General features: G+C 53.3%; 2 protein-coding genes across 27 annotated transcripts in view; one reads left to right on the forward strand and one right to left on the reverse strand.

Moving 5' to 3' along the window:
- Positions 1-5989: 5989 nt before the first annotated feature.
- On the reverse strand, positions 5990-12318 carry LOC121820956 (uncharacterized). 3 transcript variants are annotated; one of them, XM_076555396.1, is made up of 6 exons: positions 10798-12318; positions 9989-10095; positions 8052-8164; positions 7669-7828; positions 7489-7552; positions 5990-6116 (listed from the first exon to the last, which is right to left on the reverse strand). In XM_076555396.1, the coding sequence occupies exon 1, from the start codon at positions 12290-12292 to the stop codon at positions 11645-11647; it is 648 nt and encodes a 215-aa protein (XP_076411511.1). In that variant the 5' UTR covers positions 12293-12318; the 3' UTR covers positions 5990-6116; positions 7489-7552; positions 7669-7828; positions 8052-8164; positions 9989-10095; positions 10798-11644. The 3 variants fall into 3 exon arrangements, with proteins under 3 accessions (XP_076411511.1, XP_076411509.1, XP_076411510.1); XM_076555394.1 differs by having other exon boundaries at positions 9989-12318; XM_076555395.1 differs by lacking the exon at positions 7669-7828 and having other exon boundaries at positions 9989-12318.
- Positions 12181-19611, forward strand: part of Brsk2 (BR serine/threonine kinase 2) — a 55700-nt gene continuing 48269 nt past the window's right edge. For 15 of the 24 annotated variants that reach the window (XR_013046123.1, XR_013046138.1, XR_013046124.1 and 12 more), the window contains exon 1: positions 12472-12707. Coding sequence is in view for 20 of the 24 variants with exons in the window: in XM_076555331.1 (XP_076411446.1) it covers positions 12503-12707 (205 nt within the window). In the remaining 4 variants the exon portion in view is untranslated. Of the gene's footprint in view, positions 12380-12471; positions 12708-19611 lie in introns of those variants that run through there. The other 9 variants (XR_013046151.1, XM_076555354.1, XM_076555363.1 and 6 more) reach the window with 5 other exon arrangements.

Raw genomic sequence — 19611 nt, forward strand, 5'->3', positions numbered from 1 at the left:
AAAAAAAAAAAAAAAAACCAGAAAGTTCTCTTACCTTCTGAACTCCAGCCTCTGATTTAAATTTTTTATTACACTTATTTATTTGATCTCTGTGTCTATGTGTGAGATGAAAGTCACAGAGTGCATGTGGACGTCAGCTGACAACTTGGGAGAGCTGGGTCTCTCCTTTCACCACATGGGTCCCAGGGATTGAACTCAGGTGTCAAGCTTGGTGGCAGGCACCTTTACCCCCTGAATCATTTTACCAGCCCCTAAGGGGACATCCAGGATATTCTTCAACTCCTCTGGGGTGAGGCGTGTTGGTGTGCACTGCCACGACATCGCTTTCATTGGAAGCACTGGCATTCCACTGGGAGTGATGGTTTCTCCTCATTTTAAGAAAAGCCAGTGATCCAGGTATGGTGTCACATGCCTATAATCCCAGCACTTGGGAAGCAGAGACTTATGAGTTCAAGGTTATCCTCTGCTATTTAGGGGCAACTAGGGGCAAGCCAGGGCTATATGAAGCTTTGTCTCCTCCAGAAAAAAAGAAAGAAAGAAAGAAAGAAAGAAAGAAAGAAAGAAAGAAAGAAAGAAAGAAAGAAAGAAAGAAAGAAAGAAAGAAAGAAGCGGGGGAGGGAAGGAGAGAGGGAGAGAGAGAAAAAGAAAACCAACGCACTAGATGGAAAAACCAGGGAATCCCCATTTGTTACCAGGACGCTCTTCCTTTAGTAAACAATGATGTGTGATGCAACAACGCAGTCACCCCACAGGAATACACCACTTGCTCCCAGCAATACCACCCTCAGAGGCCCCTTTGGAGGCATTAGGTGGATTGATCACTCAATGCCCAGTGCTGAGGTGCAAACAGAAAGTGTCGAGGCAGGGAGGGCTGGCATCTGGCAGTGTTATCAGTACAGTGAGTGTGTGAGCGCTGCAGCCCAGGAAGCAGGGCATGACCAGGAAACACCTCTCTCTCTCTCTCTCTCTCTCTCTCTCTCTCTCTCTCTCTCTCTCTCTCTCTCTCTCTCTCCACCCCCCAACTGTCCAGGCATGTCCCACAGCCTTTCTCCTTTGCTCAGAAGGGCTTGTTCACCTGACCCAGCTTCTTGGAACCTCCTCCACCCCATCAGAAAGTGCCTTGAGAGGTGGGGCGGAGGGCTATGTCACTGCATAGCCACCTGCCCCAGCAATCTTTCCTTTGGCTTTCAGGCAAGTCCCTGGGTCCCTTTACGTCAGCACTCTCTTCCCCAGTCTCTCTCCTCAGTAAGTGACTTGGTCCTAGACACATATTACCTAGCCCCATCTCTCACCTGTCCTTGGGAACAATGGACATCTTGCAGGGCTATTTATTGAGTGAGGCAATACGAGTCAACCTGTTTGAGGAAATTCAGAGTTCTGTTCAAGAGCATCGAAGTAAGACCCACAAATGGCAAAGTAAAGTGATAGGTCTTTGGTGTCCCAGGCTTCACAATGAAGATAGAGGGGACAAAGGGACATGCTCAAATTAATTTAACAGATGGTGCAACCACAAAGTGTACAGAGGGGGGTCTGGAGAGTTGGGCAGGGTTCACTGAGAAACTACTTTTCTGCAGGGTCCTGATCCCCTGCTGGGAGGCTCATGGCAGGGTACAGACCCAGCCCAAGACTCCCTTTCTGGGATTGGCTGAAGGCACATGTGAGAATCAGAATGGGGTGGGAAGGCAGTCAAATATGTAGTGGAGCCAGGGTGGATGGGACAGGGTTCCTCAGTGTGCTTTATGCCTAGGCCTTAAGGCATCAGGACGGGAAGAAACTGGAGGCCCTCAGAATACAAGGGCTGGGAGGTCAGCACAAGGAAAGGGGTATGTATATACAGGGTGGAATACAGGGATCCCTTGTAGAAGGGGAAGAGTGTTTCAACAAGAGCCTGGTGCTGGTGCTGGTGCTGCACGGTGCACAGTCCAAGAATGGCCATGATGCCACTCTCAGTTCCAGTGTTCTCCTGACCTCTGAACTGCTCACCAGGAGGCGGTGGTTGCTGCCTTTGAGCCTTTGTGGACCTTTAAGCAGCATGTGAGAAAATTACAAATCCACTGACAGCCCCACAACTACTAGAGGCAGTGTGAGGCATATGAGATGATCCAACTTGTGCCTACGGTATTTGGTTAAGAGTGAATTGTTACGTACAGTTAAATCACTGTTGATGCTAATGATAAACCTTCATGGTAAGCATTCTTTTTAATGTTGATTTCCCAGTTGTTAGACCCTTTCTAGGGGTCCTGGTTCCTCTAAGCAGGAACTATTAACAAAGTAGCTCATTGGGCTGCTCTTAAGGTAGCCTGGCTGCTTTGAAATTCCATAGCTGCCTTGATGAAGCTACACACCAACCATAGCTGCTATGGCTCCCACTCAGGCTCCAGAAGACACTATCCCAGCCGTGGGCAAGACCTGCTTATTTTAGACTTTCCCCACTACAAATCTCATTAAACTCTAGGCTCCGTCTTCACCAAGGCCAGAGGAGAAGCACTTCTCCTGATGGCCCAGCAAGGAGGCCTGTGATTGTTGCAAATGTAATCCTTTATTTGCAGGAAGGATTGTGCTATGATTGGCACAAAGATCCTTGCTACATTCCCTTCTGTCTCTGCAGAAGCCAGATGCTTGGTTCGCTTCTCTAGTCTGGTAGGAGACATCCTCTAGCGCTGCCTCCTGGGTTTGCAACATCAGGCACGTACTAGTTTGCGTTCTGTTGCTGTGATAAAAACCATGACCAAAAGCAACTTGGGGGACAAAGGGGTTTAGTTCCCTTTTCAGGCTACTTTCCATGGTCAAGAGAATCCGGGAAGGAACTCAAGGCAGGACTCTGGAGGCAGGAACTGAAGCAGAGGCCATGGAGGAACATTGCCTACTGGCTTGCTCCCCATGGCTTGCTCAGCTTGCTTTCTTATACAACCCAGCATCACTTGTACGAGGGTGGCACCGCCTGTGATGCAATGGCCTTCCCACGTCAATCATTAACCAGGAAATGCCCCACAGACTCACCGAATCTGCCAATCGGATGGAGGCAATTCTTCAATTGATGTTAGCTCTTCCTAGAATCTAGGACCTAGATGCCCCTAGCCCATGTCAACGGGACAAAAGCTAATCAGCACAGACATAATATAATGTGTCACTGGAGAACACTTTTCATGATAACTTTTGATCTTTACCATTGGTGGAGTTGGCTATTCTGGTAACGCGAGAGTAAAATGGCAGTGCCATTTGAAATGGTGGCAGCAGTCATCCTGGCAGTGGGAGTGATGGTGGTGGCAGACAGAAGCCAGGTGGCTGAGGGGTTCCAAAGAGCGGCTGCAGAACAAGTGATGGGGGGCAGAGGCAGCAGAGACAAGGCATGGCAGAAGTGAAGGGGAGAAGGGGAGGAGGAAGGGAAGGAGGGAGGGAGGGAGGGAGAGAGAGAGAAGGGGCGAGCGCACAAAGCATAAGCTGAGTTGGTTCAGCAGGTAAAGGTTGCCAAACTTAACATCCTGGGTTTGATCCTTGGGACCCACGTGGTTGAAGGAGCAACTGACTCCTAAGAGTTGTCTTCTAACTTTCACATGCATGCTGTGACACACACACTCCAGCATGCGCACAAAAAAAATGTAAAAATCTTTAAAGGTTTCTCTCTTTCTTCCTTCCTTTCTTCCTCCTCCTCCTCCTCCTGCTTCTCTCTCTCTCTCTCTCTCTCTCTCTCTCTCTCTCTCTCTCTCTCTGTTGTTTTTTGAGACAGGGGACAGGGTTTCTCTGTGTAACAGCCCTGGCTGTCCTGGACCTCACTTTGTAGATCTTGCTGGCCTTGAACTCACAGAGATTTGCCTGCCTCTGCCTCCCAAATGATGGGATTAAAAGTGTGCCTAGCTAAAGGTTTATGTGATTCTTTTATGTATATGTGTGTATGTGTGAATGTAAGTTTGTGCATAGTGTGCAGCAGGTTTCCATGGAGGCCAGAAGAGTGCATCAGGTACCCTAGAACTGAAGTTACAGGCAGCTGTGCATTGCCCAGTGTGGGTGCTGGGAACTGAACCCAGGTCCTCTGTAAGAGCAGCAAGTGCTCTTCACTTCTGAGCCATCTCTCCAGCCCCTAAAACTTATTTTAAAAGAAAGGTAGGCCGGGCGGTGGAGGTGCATGCCTTTAATCCCAGCACTCAGGAGGCAGAGGCAGGTGGATCTCTGTGAGTCTGAGGCCAGCCTGGTCTATAGAGAGAGTTCCAGGATAGCCAGGCCTACACAGAGAAACCCTGTATCAGAAAACAAAAAAACAAAATAATCCAAACCAAAACAAAGAAGGAAGGAAGGAAGGAAGGAAGGAAGGAAGGAAGGAAGGAAGGAAGGAAGGAAGGAAGGAAGGAAAGAAGGCAGGCAGGCAGATGCTAAAGATAAGAAACTACAGCCTTGCCAGAAAAAAAAGTTCCAGGGAGCTGCTAAGCTGTAGGGTCAAGGGCCTCAGACCCCCTTGGTCTGACAGCTGTAACTCCAGCTGCAATCAAGGGTGAAGGAGCTGACATCTGGGACTGAAGCAGCTTGGGGTTACCTGCAGGCCATTTAAGGACGTTAACACTAGGCCTCCTGCCTTCTCAGCCCGCTGCTGCCACTCATTACTGCTGGAAGTTTGGGATTTCACAGCTGCCAAGTGCTGGGGTCACTGAAGGGTAAGGTGCAGGGTAATGAGGCTGTGTAGAGAACCCTAAGTTTCTAGTTTCTAAAGCTTGGTGCAGTACACCCTCAGCTCTCGGACTCGAGTTGTAGGCTTGGGTATTGTCCTCCCACCCCTAGGTCTTGGGCACTCAGGAGCTAGGGGCTACCTGCACTAGAAGAGCTTTTCCTTACCTGCCCATCGATTTCTATCCATAAGGACCCCAGCCAAATGATTAAGAAAAGAGTGCAACATTCGAAAACACTTTCCTGTGACTGGAAGATTCCAGACTCAGCCTTTTGTCTCCCAGCTTGGGCCTGCTAGGTTGGATTTTCATATCCTTGAGTGTTACAAACAGTTGTTTTGTGCCACTGTTTGGGAGATCTGTTTCACAGCATGGCCTACTAGGTGTTGAGGACACCCACTCACAAAGAGTCATTGGCTGCTTCCTGCCACAGTGTCCTCCACAACACCTCACTCCAGGTCTCCTGTGCTGGGACAGTCTAGTCAGTTAGGACCGAGATTCTGAATCGTACTTCATCCTGATCATGGGACCTGTCTTGCTGTCCAGGAAAACAGATTCTGATTTTAAGAAAGATTGTTTTTCAGGCTCAGGGATGGGGCAAGAGAGTCTTTTTGTGTGTGTGTGTGGTTGTTTTTGGATCTTTTCAAATGAGAACAGTTGACTAGCTCACACTCTACATCCTTGCCTTGGCACTACACACCCCCCAACCTTGAGGAGTCTTGTGAATTCATCTATTTTATGCAAACTGAGGTACCAGTAGGCATGGGGGGCCAGGCCTCATTGCCAAGGAAGGACAGGAGTGAAGTGGCTGCTGTACTCTAGGCCCAGCCTCCCCAACAGGCTTTTTGCCAAGAGACAGAATCTGCAGGGTGAGGAGGTGGGATGCCAGTAACATCTGTCTCCTGGGATTCTACCAGGAGCTCAGGAATCCCGTGGCTCCAGGAGCCCTTGGTCATAGCCACCTGATGGGTAGCTCGGGTCCTCTGTTCCCATATCTGCTCCTTACTGTAGTCCTGGACCCCTCTGACTAGTCACTGGCAGGCACTATACACAGCAGCGTCTGCCGCTCTCAACTATGGGGGGATAGCAAGCTATGCAGAAATCTACAATCAAGAGGAGTCACAGCATCAGTCACAGGTGGGGGATGAATCCTCCAAACCCTAGCCCGTGCTAGCTTCACAGGGACATGGAGCAGCCGCTGAAAGTGTCGGCTCCCAGCAACTTCTGAGAGCTCTCAACCAAAAGTGGGTTGGGCCCTGCCTGCCTCCACACACAGCTGACGTCAGCAGAGATGCCCTGGCTTCCAGCCCAGCGCTGTGATTAGGAAAACACAATTCTTAGTATCCGATATGTTTTAATGAAAATAAAATGCTCTCAATTTTCCTTCTGGTCTGCTCTTTGTCTTTGTCATAGGGAGGTCAGTTGCTTTTTTGCTGCTTCTAGACACTGGGGCTGAAAGACCTGTCGGGAGGGGAAATGGGCTGTGGGAAATAGAAATGGGCAGAGCTGCCAAGGAGCACTGGGTGCTTGTCTGGACTGTGGCCTGGGGTCACCAGATTGGGGTTGGAGGGGTGGCAGGAGCCCTAGTCTGTCACCAGAGACAAAATGTGGCACAGCCAACGACAACCTCAGGCTTGGCACTGTGCAGTACAAGCATGTATACAGTTGAAGCAGGTGTGCAGGACAGTTGGACTGTGGCTCAGTACTGTGATGCCAGGGTGTAGTTTAGAGTCCCTCTGTTCCTGTGCCACAGCTGGAGAAGCCACCTGAGACCTGTTCTCCTCATAGCCACGACAGCACAAAGGTCTGTCAGGTGCAAATTCGGGATCACTCTGTGTGCACTGCACTAGCCAGGCAGGTCTGTTGGTCATGGCCAGCACCGGTGCCTATCCAGGGGAGAAGGTGTTGGTTCTGTGATGGGGCCTTAGGGGAAGCCAGGGAACAGCATTCCTCCCACGGTCCTGCATCTGGGCCCTGGCTTTGCGAAGGACCTAGACACAATTGCTCGGGAGGTGCTCAGGGTGTGTTTGGCATTCACCCTGACACTGGTATATGTTAGGGAAAGGCTCAGAGAGTAGGGGACTCAGAGTGAGAAGGGGAGAGACCAAGTGGTGATTATGGGATATACAGGGGCAGGGAACCCTGAATACAATGAGGTACTGTGCAGATCCCAGGCTTCCCAGAGGGTCAGGGCTAAAGAAGACAAGGAGGGATGGTGGCCTCAACAATGAGCAAGTCCCTGGCCTTTGCTCTCAAGATGAGGGTGGTAGGGCTGGACCCCAAAGGATGTGGGGGACCTTCAGCTGCTTTGCTGCTGCCATCATCCCTGAATGATACCACGGAGGAAGTGGGGGACAATGGCTACTGAGCAGAGGTTGGACAAGGGTGGAAAGGAAAGTTCAAGCCCTGGAGAACCGCTGGGTCATTGATGCCCTCCCTGAGTATGCTCACAGCTGCCCTTTGAAAGGGGGTCTTCTAAGGCCCTTATAACCTTATAACCCTTCTAACCGCCTGGACTAGTCTCTTTGCAGAGGCTGAGAGGGAGGACTGTGAGTTTCTACATGAGACCTCACTACTACACTCAACCACAAAAGGCTTGACATCTGAGGTGCACCTAGCCTCAGAGCTGCTCACAGCCCAACTTGGTTACCACCCTGGACCTTGAGGAAGGGGTCAGGAAGGCAGGGCCCTGTAGCTTCTTCACAGCAGGAGTTGGAGGCCCAAGGATCGCATTGCTGGGGTGAAACGGGATTCACATTCCTCTGTGTATGAACAAACATGGGGCAGTACAATGCACACTCTGCAGCCATGACAACCATAGGCAGCTCCTTACCCTCCTGCATCACTTGGAAAATGGTCAGGTCAGGACCGAGAGAGGACCACGGTATTGGAGGTTCCTGAGAAAGGCAGGAAAACAACTGCTATTAAATGCAAATTTCATGAGAGACATCCACTTTGCAGAAAAGGAAGCCTGCCAGCTATTTGGATATGGAGAATTGATATCGAGGGTTACCTGGTGTTGAAAAAAAATTTTTAAAGAAATTGACTCAATGTGCTGAGATGTTGACTTTAATTATCAGTGTTCACCATGACTCTCATGCTCTTTCCTGGAAGCCGAGGAATGCTTTGGAGGTGTGTGAGGTGGGAGAAGCCTTGATGTACATCTCTAAACTCTGAACAGCAAACAGCAATAATAATAAAAACTAAATTGAAACCATCAATAGTCTCGTTACAAGCAAGAGCAGGCAGGATGAGAATGCTAGGCAGGGCACCACTCGTGGCTCAAAGTAGGTCTGTGGCTGGGACCTCACCTTTGCTTCAGAAGCCATCTCATTAAATGAGTCAATACAAGGACGGCTGAGCTAAAAATCCACGGCGGATGAAGGTACAGCTTACCGTTCTGTCTTCCTTCAGCTGTTACTAGTGGGCTGGGATGACTCTATACAGAGAGTGTTTGCTCAATTGCCTTGGACACAGTTTTGCTCTTCATCAATTCTTTGTGGCTTGCTCTAGAAGGAGTGGAGGGAAGAGAAAAGAATGCATGCTCCTGGCAACTGTAGTACTTGCATTTACTGCATTTGCTTAATACTGCCACCTCCTTCCTCTTTCCTCCTTCCAGGGTGTGGATGCATATTCTCAGCCTGTCCTCCACTCTGGTTGCCTTACTGTATTTACAAGACAGTAAGGAGCCAGGATGAGGGCCCCCTGGTGCTGTCTCCTAGGGAATGCATTCAGGGGTCTGGGCTGTTTCCCAGGAAATGGATTAATGCTCTAAACTGATCCAGGAGGCCTTGGAAACAATGTCTCCTTTCCTTACTCCCCATAATCCTGCATCTGGCTCCGGCTTCCCCAACCCTGGCAGTGGGGCCCCCAGATGCCATACAACAATATCCCATGTGCCAGAAAGTAAAGGAGGAAAGCAACAAAAGCACCAATTTTAAAATGTAACTCTCTAGCCTGCTTTCAATTTTTTAAAGCGTGGGAAAATGCACACAGCACACAGCATCTGTGGTCCTTTTCAGATGTATCCACACACCAGTCTCTTATCCGCATTTGAAGGGCTGTGCAACCTTTCCCAAGGCCAGGGCTGTGTTTTCTTAGCCTCATTTCCTTCTCAGAAAATGTGAATGGAATAATAGTCAAGGTGAAGGAAAAAGTGAAGATAAGTGGGGGTACACCTTCCCAATTGCACCCCACATGGGCCTGATCCTTGGCTACCTACCATCCCTATGTCCCTCCCAAATGTATCAGCCCCCTCCCAAGTCCAGGCTCCACAGCTGAATTACTGTAAAAGCAGTCCCAAAGTAGTGGCTTTGGGACTTATACTCCTCGGTCTTGGGGTTATCTACTCCCACATTTGTCTCTAGGTTAGCCCAGGCTAACTAGAAGCAGGCTTAGTCTACAGGAGTTCTGAGCCTCTCCTGGCATCTTGGTCTCCCTCCTGGCTGTTCCCCTAAATGCTCTGTATTCTCTCTCCCTGGGCAGGCAGAAGCAGGCATGGCAGTACGTGCCTGTAATCCCAACATTTGGAAGGCCGAGGAGAGGATCATGGCAAACGAGGCCAGTCTAGGGTACATGGAGAGAGCCTGTCTCAAAACACAACCAAAAGAAGCAGGTAGAAATGGCAGAGGAATTTCACTTGGACCCTCAGGCTAAGGGCTCTGGGACCTGCCTGACACTAGATGGGGCAATGGGAAACTTTTTTTTTTTTAAATGAGTATTAGAGTTTTTTTCTGGCCTAATTGGCCTAACCTACTAAAATTAGTTCGAAACATTAACTGGGAATTTCTAGACAAAAGCCCTACAGGTTCACAGGAATTCTTTTCACTTATCGCTGGAATCAATTTGCTGCTGACACTCTGTTAAGGATTTTCATTACTAGGTCCTTGGAAGTAGTGGGCTCCACTTCCTTTCTTGACCTATCTTTATCTGGTGTGGGTCCTGGCTTATGTTAAATAATTAAGGACACACTGGTGCAGCGGGAGGTTAGTCTGCCAGAGAGGCCTCCTGGTTTGGACAAGGGCCTCCCTAACTCTGGAGCAGGTCAACTTGCTCAATAGCACTGGATCCCTCACAGCTCCTGTCCCCACAATGCAGCGGACCAAGTGGGCCCCACTAGCCATGGCATCCACAGTCACAAGTGCCTCTTAGCCGACCATTACTTGGAATGTCCTTCAGTCTCAGATCTGCTCACCCTGGAGTTTGTGTTTGTGATTTCACAAAGATGGGGATAGGGGATACGGCATCTGTTATAAAGATGTAGAATTTAAGGATTTATGAAACAGGTATGGTTGGAACCTGGGCTCCAGGTGGTCCTGGCAGTAGAGACTCACCGGGCTTCAAAGCTGTAGGTACCGCAGGGACACAGCTGCTCCTGGAGGGCACTTCCAAGGGAAGAGGCTCTGCACCTGACCCCGGAGAGCTTGTTGATTGGTGTTGGCTAGATGCACACACAAAAAACGGGCAGCTAGAGAGAGGGGAAGAGACCAAGAGGCAGAGAGAGGGTAGACTGCAGGTAGGGAGAAAGCAGTCTTGAAGATAAAAGTTTTGGGGAGCAGATGAAGATAGCTACAGACCAAATGCTGCTAAGGCCATGGGAAAGGTGGGAATGTAGACAGGGAGGCCAGGTGACCAGAGGGACCCCAGTAGACAGGGACCTGGCATCGTCTTTCCTTTCTTATGTGGATCATTGGCCCTCCTACTCACCTGCCCATGTTCTACTTCTGCTCACCTCTGGCCAAATCCGGTTGAATACTCTACTCCAAGGTCCCAAATACTCTCAGGTGTTGCTGAAAAATCACCACTGCCCCGAGTGGTGCCAGCATCAGCCTGAGGCTCACCCTCTGTGGTTGCCTGTGTGTCCCCATTAGCAGGCCAGTGCTGCTCATTCCAGAACAACTCTTAGTACCCAGTGGCCCTAAATCTACCACTTCCAAAGATCAGGCCAGCTCTTTGAAGAGAAAGCTGTTCTGAGGGTTGGTTCTTTCTTACATTGGAAACATGAACAGACCACAATGTCCTCACTCTCCATTGGTCTTCCTGGTAGTGCTGGAAAAAGTGGGCCCCTTTGTAAGTTCACACTGTGACACTTAGGGTGGGCAAGGGCAAGCAGGTGGCTGAAGGAGAAGGTGACATTCCATACCGTGTTGACCTGGAACATTGTTGGCTAATGCAGCTTCCTTCCATTGAGGTACACAGGAAGTACAGCCCACATCTGTAAAGTTCTGAGCCTGGTCCTCATCTCTCCTTTTCCACCACCTCCCACAGCATATCTTAAGGAAATACAAGGGTTTCACGCAAGAAAAGGAGGGTCCCTGTAGGTCTGATTGCCTCCACTGCTGGCCTTAAGGCCATACACTTTCAGAGGCTTCTCAGGAAACCATGAAACCCCTTGACTCACGGCTTATCTTAAATATAGAAAGGTCTGCAGCTGAGGTCTCGGAGGCACCAGAGGGCCCTGCTGCAGAATGCCTCTGCTAGAATTCATGGATCCTAGTATACTGGTGTCTACTGGCATACCGCGAAAATGCTGTCCCTTTCTCACGGGAACAGAAACAGCCGGTGGAGAGAGACATCCAGGGCACTCTGGGTACTGCAGTGCACATCTCTCTCGCTCCGCATGAAGCATTACGCCTCATATGCAGAACACTACCTGCGTTCAGAGCTCTAGCCTACACATAGCACCCACGCTGTATGCAGAACCCCAACCTAAAAGCAGCATCTCCACCCCGTCTGCAGAACCCGGCTCGCATGCAGTATCCTCGCCAGCACTTAACCCTGCAGGGAACACCTGTGCCTGGTAACGAGCACTCCAAACCCGCCTGCAGCACCCTTCCATGGTACAACGGCCCAGTTTTATATACAAAACTCTCGCGAGGGGCGGAAAACTCCTCCCAAAACCCAGGGGTGCAGGAAGAAACCCCTAGACCAAGGCGGCCACATGGACTTCTCCCAGAGGCCTGCTGCCTGCACCAACCCCGGCATTCCTTTTAATGACAAGACCCCCAGCAGATAGAACACGGTCCGGAGGCTCCCAGCCCCGGCGTGGCCTCCACTTCACCCCCACCCCACCAACACCCCAATCTCGCCTTTCCCGGCCCAGCGGCCCAGTGCGCTCTTGGAGAATGGCGGGGCGGTCCAGGCGGGCGGCGCTGATTGGGCCATGCCTCTGATTGACAGCTACAAGCACCACTTGTCACGGTAGCTGCGGCCGGTGGCGCTCGCTCGGGCTCGGCTCGGGCTCGGCGGCACTCGAAGCTGCTCGGCTGCTCGTCTGGGCTCGGCTGAGCGGCTCGGTTCGGTTGCTCGGCGGGGCTCGGCTGCACGGCCGCGGACGGGCGTGCGCTGGGGGGCGCGGGGCGCGGGCCTCGGAGGTGGCGGCGGAAGCCTGGTGCCCCCGCCCGCCGGGTCCTCTCAGAGAGGCAGAGAGGTATCCCCGCGGCCCGGCCTCGCACGGGTGCGGCGGGCGCGGCGTGGGGGGCGGCGGGGGCGCAGAGCGGCGCGGCCCGCCCGGGGGCGCCGCGGGCCGGGTCAGCGCGGACGGCGCTCGGCGGACTCGGGCGCACGGCTGGCCGGCCCCTCCCTGCCCGCGCGCCCGGGCGCCCACTCGCCGGCGCGGGGCCCGGGAGCGATGACATCGACGGGGAAGGACGGCGGCGGGGCGCAGCACGCGCAGTATGTGGGGCCCTACCGGCTGGAGAAGACGCTGGGCAAGGGGCAGACAGGTGCGTGCGCGCCGGCGGCTGGGGGCGCGGGCGGGGCCGGGGTGGGGGGCGGGCGCGCGGCCGCGGGGCCGGTGAAACCGTGCTGACCGGCCGGGCGGGGCGGAGGGAGGCCGCAGAGCAGAGATGCTGCAGGCCCGGCCCGGCGGCCGCGAACAATGGGCGGCGGTGCGCCGTCGTCCGCCGCACTCCTGGGTCCCGTGGTGGAGCCCCGCAGCCCACCGGTTGCGGGCGGGCGGGCGCAGCCCAAGGACACGCGGCGCGGCCTGGGGCGCACGGCGACTGGGGCAGCATGAGCCGGGCCTGGCGGTTCCCGGCAATCCCGCTGCAGGTGCGCGGCCCGGGGCCCGCATTGTGCGCCCGAGCGAGCGCCGGGCCCATTGTGCCACGGGAGGAGGGGGACGAGCGGGCGCCCATCTGCCGTCTGCCACGCTAATAGGCATGCTGCCTGAGCAGCTGCGTCCCGGCCGCATGACCCCCACCTCCAGGCAGCGGCCACCGCCCGGCAGGTCCCGGCCTGGCTTTCCTAGCCCGGACCTCCGGCTCGGATGGGGGGGTGACAGCGCAGGAACCTTAGGAAAGCTGGACAGCGCCTTCTGCACCCAGTCTCAAGCCTGAGCCTCTGCGACACTGGGCTTCCCTCGGGAGGTAGAGGGTGACAGTTCCTGGGCTTGGGCCATCCATCCCTGCCTGACGGTTGGAACAGACCTGGGCCTACAGCCGAGACGAACCTCCCCAAGAGGCCTCGCTGTCTTTCCCCGGGCAGGTTCCATCTCTGCACAGCTTTCCCCGTAGACCAGCAGAGAACCCAGCTACCTTGCATTTGGCCAGCTTTCTGGGGCGGGCTGGGTTTAGTCAGCCCCCTCATCTGGTCAGCCAGGCGCATTCACACAGTCTTCTTTGTGGGAGGCTGGGACTCAGCCATTTTCTTTCTTCTCCCAGGACTGGCCTGTCTTCCGGCTGCCCAAAGGTCCGACTGGCACTGCCCACATCTCCTTTCCGTTTGGAAAAGTTCCCCAGAGCCAGGGCAGGCTAGGGAGTGGAGGACAGTGGGAGGGTGCAGTGTGGTTAGGGTGGGGGCTTAGGAGCCCTCTAGAAGCACCCCAGGGCTTCAGGGAGGCCGTGGTAGAAGGTGATGTTTCGGAAGAAGGTGGGCCAGGCTGAGTTCCTTTTGGAGGCTTGCAGCTGTGATGTCACTGAGACAGAGGCACATGGGTTTTTTGAGCCCCAGAAGCTACATCTTCCCACCCTGGAGTCAACCCCCAAGCTAAGCAGTCAACATCAAGGCACTGAGCAAGGGGCTCGGGGCTGAGGGGAAGGCATAGGCAGCTGGTGTTCTATTGAGTTCTGGATATGCATGTTTCCTGGGGATGAGCAACTGTAGTTTGTGAGGGAAGGGCCTGGAGCAGCAGAATGCAGGAGGCAGTGAAATAATCTAATTATCGTACCAATAAAACGTTGTTATAAGGAGCCCTGGGCGTGTTAGTGATGACAGTAGTGAATGATGCATGGTGCCTTGTGGACTTTGTGGGTAGGGGCTGGGCTCCCTGTCTTCTCTGTGGCATTACATGGTCGTATAGTTAATGACACCGTGATCGTCAGTGACATAGAAGGACCCTGAGCAGCTTAGCTCCTAGGCCCTCTGGACACACCCTCTCCTGACTTCTGACCAGCAGAGTGCAAGTGTGCAGCCAAGGAGACTGTTCATCATGTATGTCTTCCCTCTCTGCTAGTGAAAGGTCATCCTGGTGGATGTAGGTAGGTCCTGACTGTATTTGCTGGGCCTGACCACATAGCACCAGATGCCAGCAGAATTGCTATATCTCAACCTTGTGTGTTACTCCTGGATCAGTCATAGCCAGACTTCTTGCCAGGAAAGCTTGATGGGGAGTGTAGGCCAGACCTCTGTCCACTGCTGCCCTGCTTACATGTTGATCTGAGGGCTTCTCCTGGCATGGCTACATGTCATGGGAACGAACACACACACACACACACACACACACACACACACACACACACACACACACAGAGAGAGAGAGAGAGAGAGAGAGAGAGAGAGAGAGAGAGAGAGAGAGAGAGAGAGAGAGAGAGAGGGCTCTTAGTTCTTACCCACCTGCTCATTTCAACACTAACCCTTGCTTCTTTTTGCTTGTGTCTGTCTATCCACATATAAAGCTGCTTCTTGGGGCTGTGGATAGGGGATAGTCTGCTGGCTATCCAGTGAACCTTTGAGCAGTGTAAGCTCATTACTTGTAGGAAGATGGACCTCAAGATGTTGCCTTCATGGAGTTAGATGGGGTAGAGGGTGTGCGGCTTCTCTATGCTTTCTGGAGCATCCACTATACCCCTTGTTTTGGACCACTCATTGGGCAGTGGCTCAGCCTTGTGTGGGTGGCTTGGGCCCAGTGAGTTTCTTGTATCACTTTTGCTGGTGTTTGGCCTCTGCATCTTGCTGCTGTGTCTGTGGTCATGCAGTCATCTCTCTTCCTGTTAAACTGCTCTTGGAGGCCTGGAGTATGTCCTTTGATTATTTATCCACCTGGGTCCAAGTATTAAGTGACATTGGAGGACTTGAAAGCCTGGCCAGCAAAGGCTGTTTGGGAGTTGGGGGCACACCAGGGCCAAGTGTTCCTGGGATGGGATGGGGATCCACTGGCAAAGACTCTGCAGGACTTTCCCCTGATCTGAGATGTGTTTTTCCCCAGTTCCCTCCAGACTTGGCCCCTGCAGAGAAGGGAGACAGTCCCTACCTTTGAAGTCACCCCTATAGACTGAATTGGGAGGAGGAATGGGAGATGCTTCAAGTCTAGGTGGTTTCAGGAACAGAGGAGGATTGCATAGGCTGGGTAGCCTCACTACTCTGCCTGCCAGAGGCAGAGCAGGGCACCTTTCTGCCCATGCTGGAGCTCTGCCTTCATGGGCTTGCAGCCCAGGAGGGCCTGTAGGACCCTTTCTTTGTTAGGATTTCTATAGCTGTGCTAAAACTCCATAACCAAAATCAACTTGGAGAGTGCAAGGTTTATTTCAGCTTGCACATCACAGTCCATTATAGAAGGGAGTCGTGGCAGGAACTTATGGCAGGGCAGGACTCTGGAGGCAGGAACTGAAGCAGAGGCCATGGAGGAGTGCTGCTTACTGGTTTGCTCCTCATGACTTGTACCATGTGCTTTCTTGTACGACCCCAGGACTACCTACCCAAGAGTGGCATCACCCACAATGGAATGGGTGATATCATATTGATCATTAATCAAGAAAGTGCCCCATAGGTTTGTCTATGGGTCAGTCTGAAGGGGGCATTTTTTTCTCAATTGATCTTCTGTCTTCCCAAATCTAGTCTGTGTCACGTTGATATAAAAACTAGCCAGCACAGACCTATTATAGGAGGTGATGCCAGGGCCCTCTACTCTGCAAGAAATGGTCAGTCAGGCCAAGAGAAGGGGATGGATGAAGGGGACTGCCTTCAAGCTTACCTGACTGGGCTCACAGGTCAGTGATGGTCTGCCAGATTGAGAGACCTGAGATGTCCATTTCACACTGCCGAGTGGCCTTTAAGAGCTCTGATGACTGGCAGGCTGCAGGGGGATCTTGGGGTAGAAGAAGCTGTGAGACAGGACAGGTGGGCCAAAGGGGAGATGGGTAGGAGAGACAGGTGAGAAGAGAGACAGGTGTAGAGAATCAGGTGAGAAGGATGTAGCAGACTTGTAGGTGTCTCAGGACCAGGAATGTTGGTGTTTATGGGTGGAGCGCAATACAGTGAACAGAAGCAGGAGAGAAGCCAAGCGGGAGCAAGTGAGTGGCTCCTGTGTCCGGCCCTATAGATGGGCCAGGCTGGTGAGAGGCTGAGGGGGAAGCTGTGTGGGGCCAAGTCCCAGAGCCCATAAAGCTGGGTGGAAAGGGCCTGGTGGCTTTTGCAGCAGAGAAGGTGGGTGGCATGTCGTGTCTGGCGATCACCACTCACCAGATTCTTCTGGCCCCTGCTGTGAGTCCCTCATGGAATTACACAGCCTTCTTCCACATCTGGCCCTGGCCATCTGACCTAGTTGTGTAGATGAGGATGCTGTGGCTTCAGAACTAGCACTCTGTTAGAGTTCTACTTATTGGGAACAGGGAATGATTTATCTCCTGCCCAGGGCCTTGTTCAGAGCTCAGATCAGGTGGCATGCAGTTCTGGGAGCTGCATGGGCCATGCAGCTGTCCTGCCTCTCTTCTGCCCTGCTCAGCTCCCCTCTGCAGCCAAGCCTGGGCACTGCCAGCCCTCCTCCCACAGTTCGTACTTGCTCAGGAGTTCCTATTCTCTCTGAGAGATTTTTGCAGGCAGTGGGGCACAGAGGCCAGGGAAGGGGAGGTGCACTCGAAGGATAAGTGCTCATGATAGAGGTTGGGGAACCATACTGTCCTGGTCCGATGAGGTGGCTCAGAGTGCATGTGCCCTGGTGCACATGGGTATCTGCCTTGTTACAGGCAGCGATGAAGACCAGAAAGGCCCTTCCATGGACCTATGAACTTCCTGCCATGGGATAGGACATGCTTATACTGGAAAGGTATACTATGGGTGCTCACTCAAGGTGTGCTATGTGCCTGCACAGATCCTTCCTTGGTGTGCTCATTGGCCTGACTTATATGGGCTTTGCCCAGGGCCTGGCTACATACCAGAGCCCTGGTGTAATAGGCCTATGAAGAGGAGCCTTCTAGAGTGGGCCATATCTAGGTCTCTGCCCTGCTATCGCCCAGGGGAGAACTGTGTCTGGAAGCGGTGGAGCAAGCTGTTCTATGCAGCTGTGCTGAAGTAGGCGCAGGCCTAGCCCTCACGGTGACCCGAAGCAGAATCAGCTCTTGCTGCCGCTCCCCGGGCTCTGTTTCTGGCAGACCATCAAGCAGTCTCAGAGGTGAATGCCACTGTGGCCAGCCATAGGCACCACAGCAGTGGGTGGTGGGTGGGCTGAGGCTCTGGGGGCTTTAGGTCCCACCATACCCCTGGCTGCGTGAGGTAGCCAGAGCCTATCCTTACTCCGAGGGTAGCCAGACATGTCTGTGTTAGTAGTGTGGAGACTCCCCTTAACTTGCTGTGCACTGCTCTTCTCTGTGACTAGTTGCCCGAATAGTAGTGTGAGGTTGATAAGGCCTGTATGCTACCTGTTAGCAGCACCAGCCAGGCCCCCTCCTGGACATAGCCTGTCAAGTGTTTCCTGGTACCCTGGCCATCTATCTGCCCAAGGTTCTTCCCTGGTATGTGTGGAGTGGGCCAGGGGAGAGCATATCACTTTAACCCCTTCCTACCTTAGTACTCTGCTTCTATACCACACAATGGACAGCAGACCTTCCCCAGGATAGCCACCAGCTATCATTAAGAGTGGCTCAAGTCACTAGGAAGTCCCATTGTCTGGGCTCTGGCAGAGTAGTGAGGACACCTTCACAGTGACCTAATTGGTTATTTCTTTCAGAGAGTCCCTGGGGTAGGTTAACACCCAGTTGTACAGGCTGTCCTTTGTGGGCCAGGCCTGGGGGTCCCGTGGTCACTTGGAACTTAGTGGAGGCGATTCTGTGCTGCTGAATCTGAAGGCTGTATGCTGGCTACCAGCTGTAGCAGGAGGGCTTTAGGCCTTAGACCTCATTTACAAATGGGTTTGGGGGTGGGGTTTCCTTGGGTCTTTTGTGGGGCTCCAAAGATGGTTACAGTGTCTGGTAAGAGCAAGTAAGGGTGCCTGTCATGGCCCTTCTTGGGGATACTGTGGGAGATGAGGGTCTCTTTGGGCTCCTCTGTTTGGAGGGGTCACTTGTTTGCCCTGTACTCTGTAGGAAGTTCATGGGTTCGTGAGTGGTTAGAAGTAAGACTTGAGCTCACCTGCTTAGTAGCTAATATGCCCAGCGACCCAGGCCCCAGCCTGACGTGGCCAAGCTGCCCACAGGCCTCTACAAGACCTTGCCCAGAGATGCTGGCTGAGCCAGGCTGCCCAGCATTCTGAACAGGATGGAGGCTGGGCTTTGGCTTAGGCTTCGGGGACAAAGCAGGGATTGTGCCAGGGTGGCCACTACTCAGGGCCCAGCCTGCTTGGTCCAGGCCTTGTTCTGTTGTCTCTGAAGGGCCAGTGTTCTGGATCCCAGCAGCTGGGAGCCAGCCCCGCCTGCTGGACAGTATCCTGAAAGTCCATCTGTTTGATAAGAAACCTCCCCCTTTTTGAGGGTGGATTCTGGCATGCTGGTCACAGGCTGGGTCTAGGGTCTTGCCCCAGGCCTAGAGTTTGACATCATCTTCTTGGCTGATTGACCAGTCCATGTAGAGTGGGATAGTGTCTTCACTTCCTAATTGTGTGGGAGGACATAACCACCTTCTCTGGGTAGCCACAGCATCCTTGTGAATCTGACCAGGGCCGAATGGGTAATTTGGGGCCCTCGTGGTTTGGGGATGGCTAGAACAGAGCACAGAGCTGGTCTTGGAGCCGTTTCGGGAGTCCAGGGTTCATTGGTGGGTCTCTGGCACAGAGATTCTCTGGCCTTCTTGGGGATAGAAGTGCCTTGGTCGCATTCACCCTGCTGCTGCCCACTCTGGGTCCTGGGGAGCAGGGCTGGCCTTCGTGGCCTTTGGGCAGAGGCTTAAGGGCAGCGTGGACAGCTGCCGAAAGGCTAGTGACGCAGGTGGGGGCGGCTACACGTCAGCTGAGGCTCAGAGCCGTGGGCGGTTTGCGCAGGGAGGCTATGAATGTGGCTGTTGAGGGGCGGCTGGGCCTGGGAGCCCCAGTTACCCCAGCTGTCTGCAGCCCCTGCGAGGGTGAAAGCATCAGGATAGGAGTTGGGGAGGCAGTGCCTGGCGGGCCCTCAGTGCCCAGGGCTGTCGGCTGCAGTCACATGGCTGTGGGTACTTGAGGACCTGGTCCAAGAGCCCATGGCCAGGGTAAAGCCAACTTGATAGGATTACTGCCACCTGGGCTGGCTTCCGACAAGCTCTCCTGGGCTCCTGGGCCCCTGGATGCTGGTTTTCTCATCACATGGCCTCTACCCTCAACAGAGTTCTCTCGTCCCGACCACAAGTCCTCGCCCCAGGATATTGGCCAGAGCGGCCACCTTGAGGGTTATTGGTGCTGGGGCTGGGGAGGTTGTCCCTGAGGTGGAGTTCTTCATGCTCTGGGCCTGGAGTCCATTGGACAGGTAAGGGTTTGTTCAGCTTCCTCTTGTGTGGCCAGGTGAAGCCCCTCCCTCAGGTAAAGAGCTGCAAGCCCCACCCTCAACCTGACTCTCAC

This window comes from Peromyscus maniculatus, chromosome 1 (assembly GCF_049852395.1).
Source record: "Peromyscus maniculatus bairdii isolate BWxNUB_F1_BW_parent chromosome 1, HU_Pman_BW_mat_3.1, whole genome shotgun sequence".
NCBI lineage: Eukaryota > Metazoa > Chordata > Mammalia > Rodentia > Cricetidae > Peromyscus > Peromyscus maniculatus.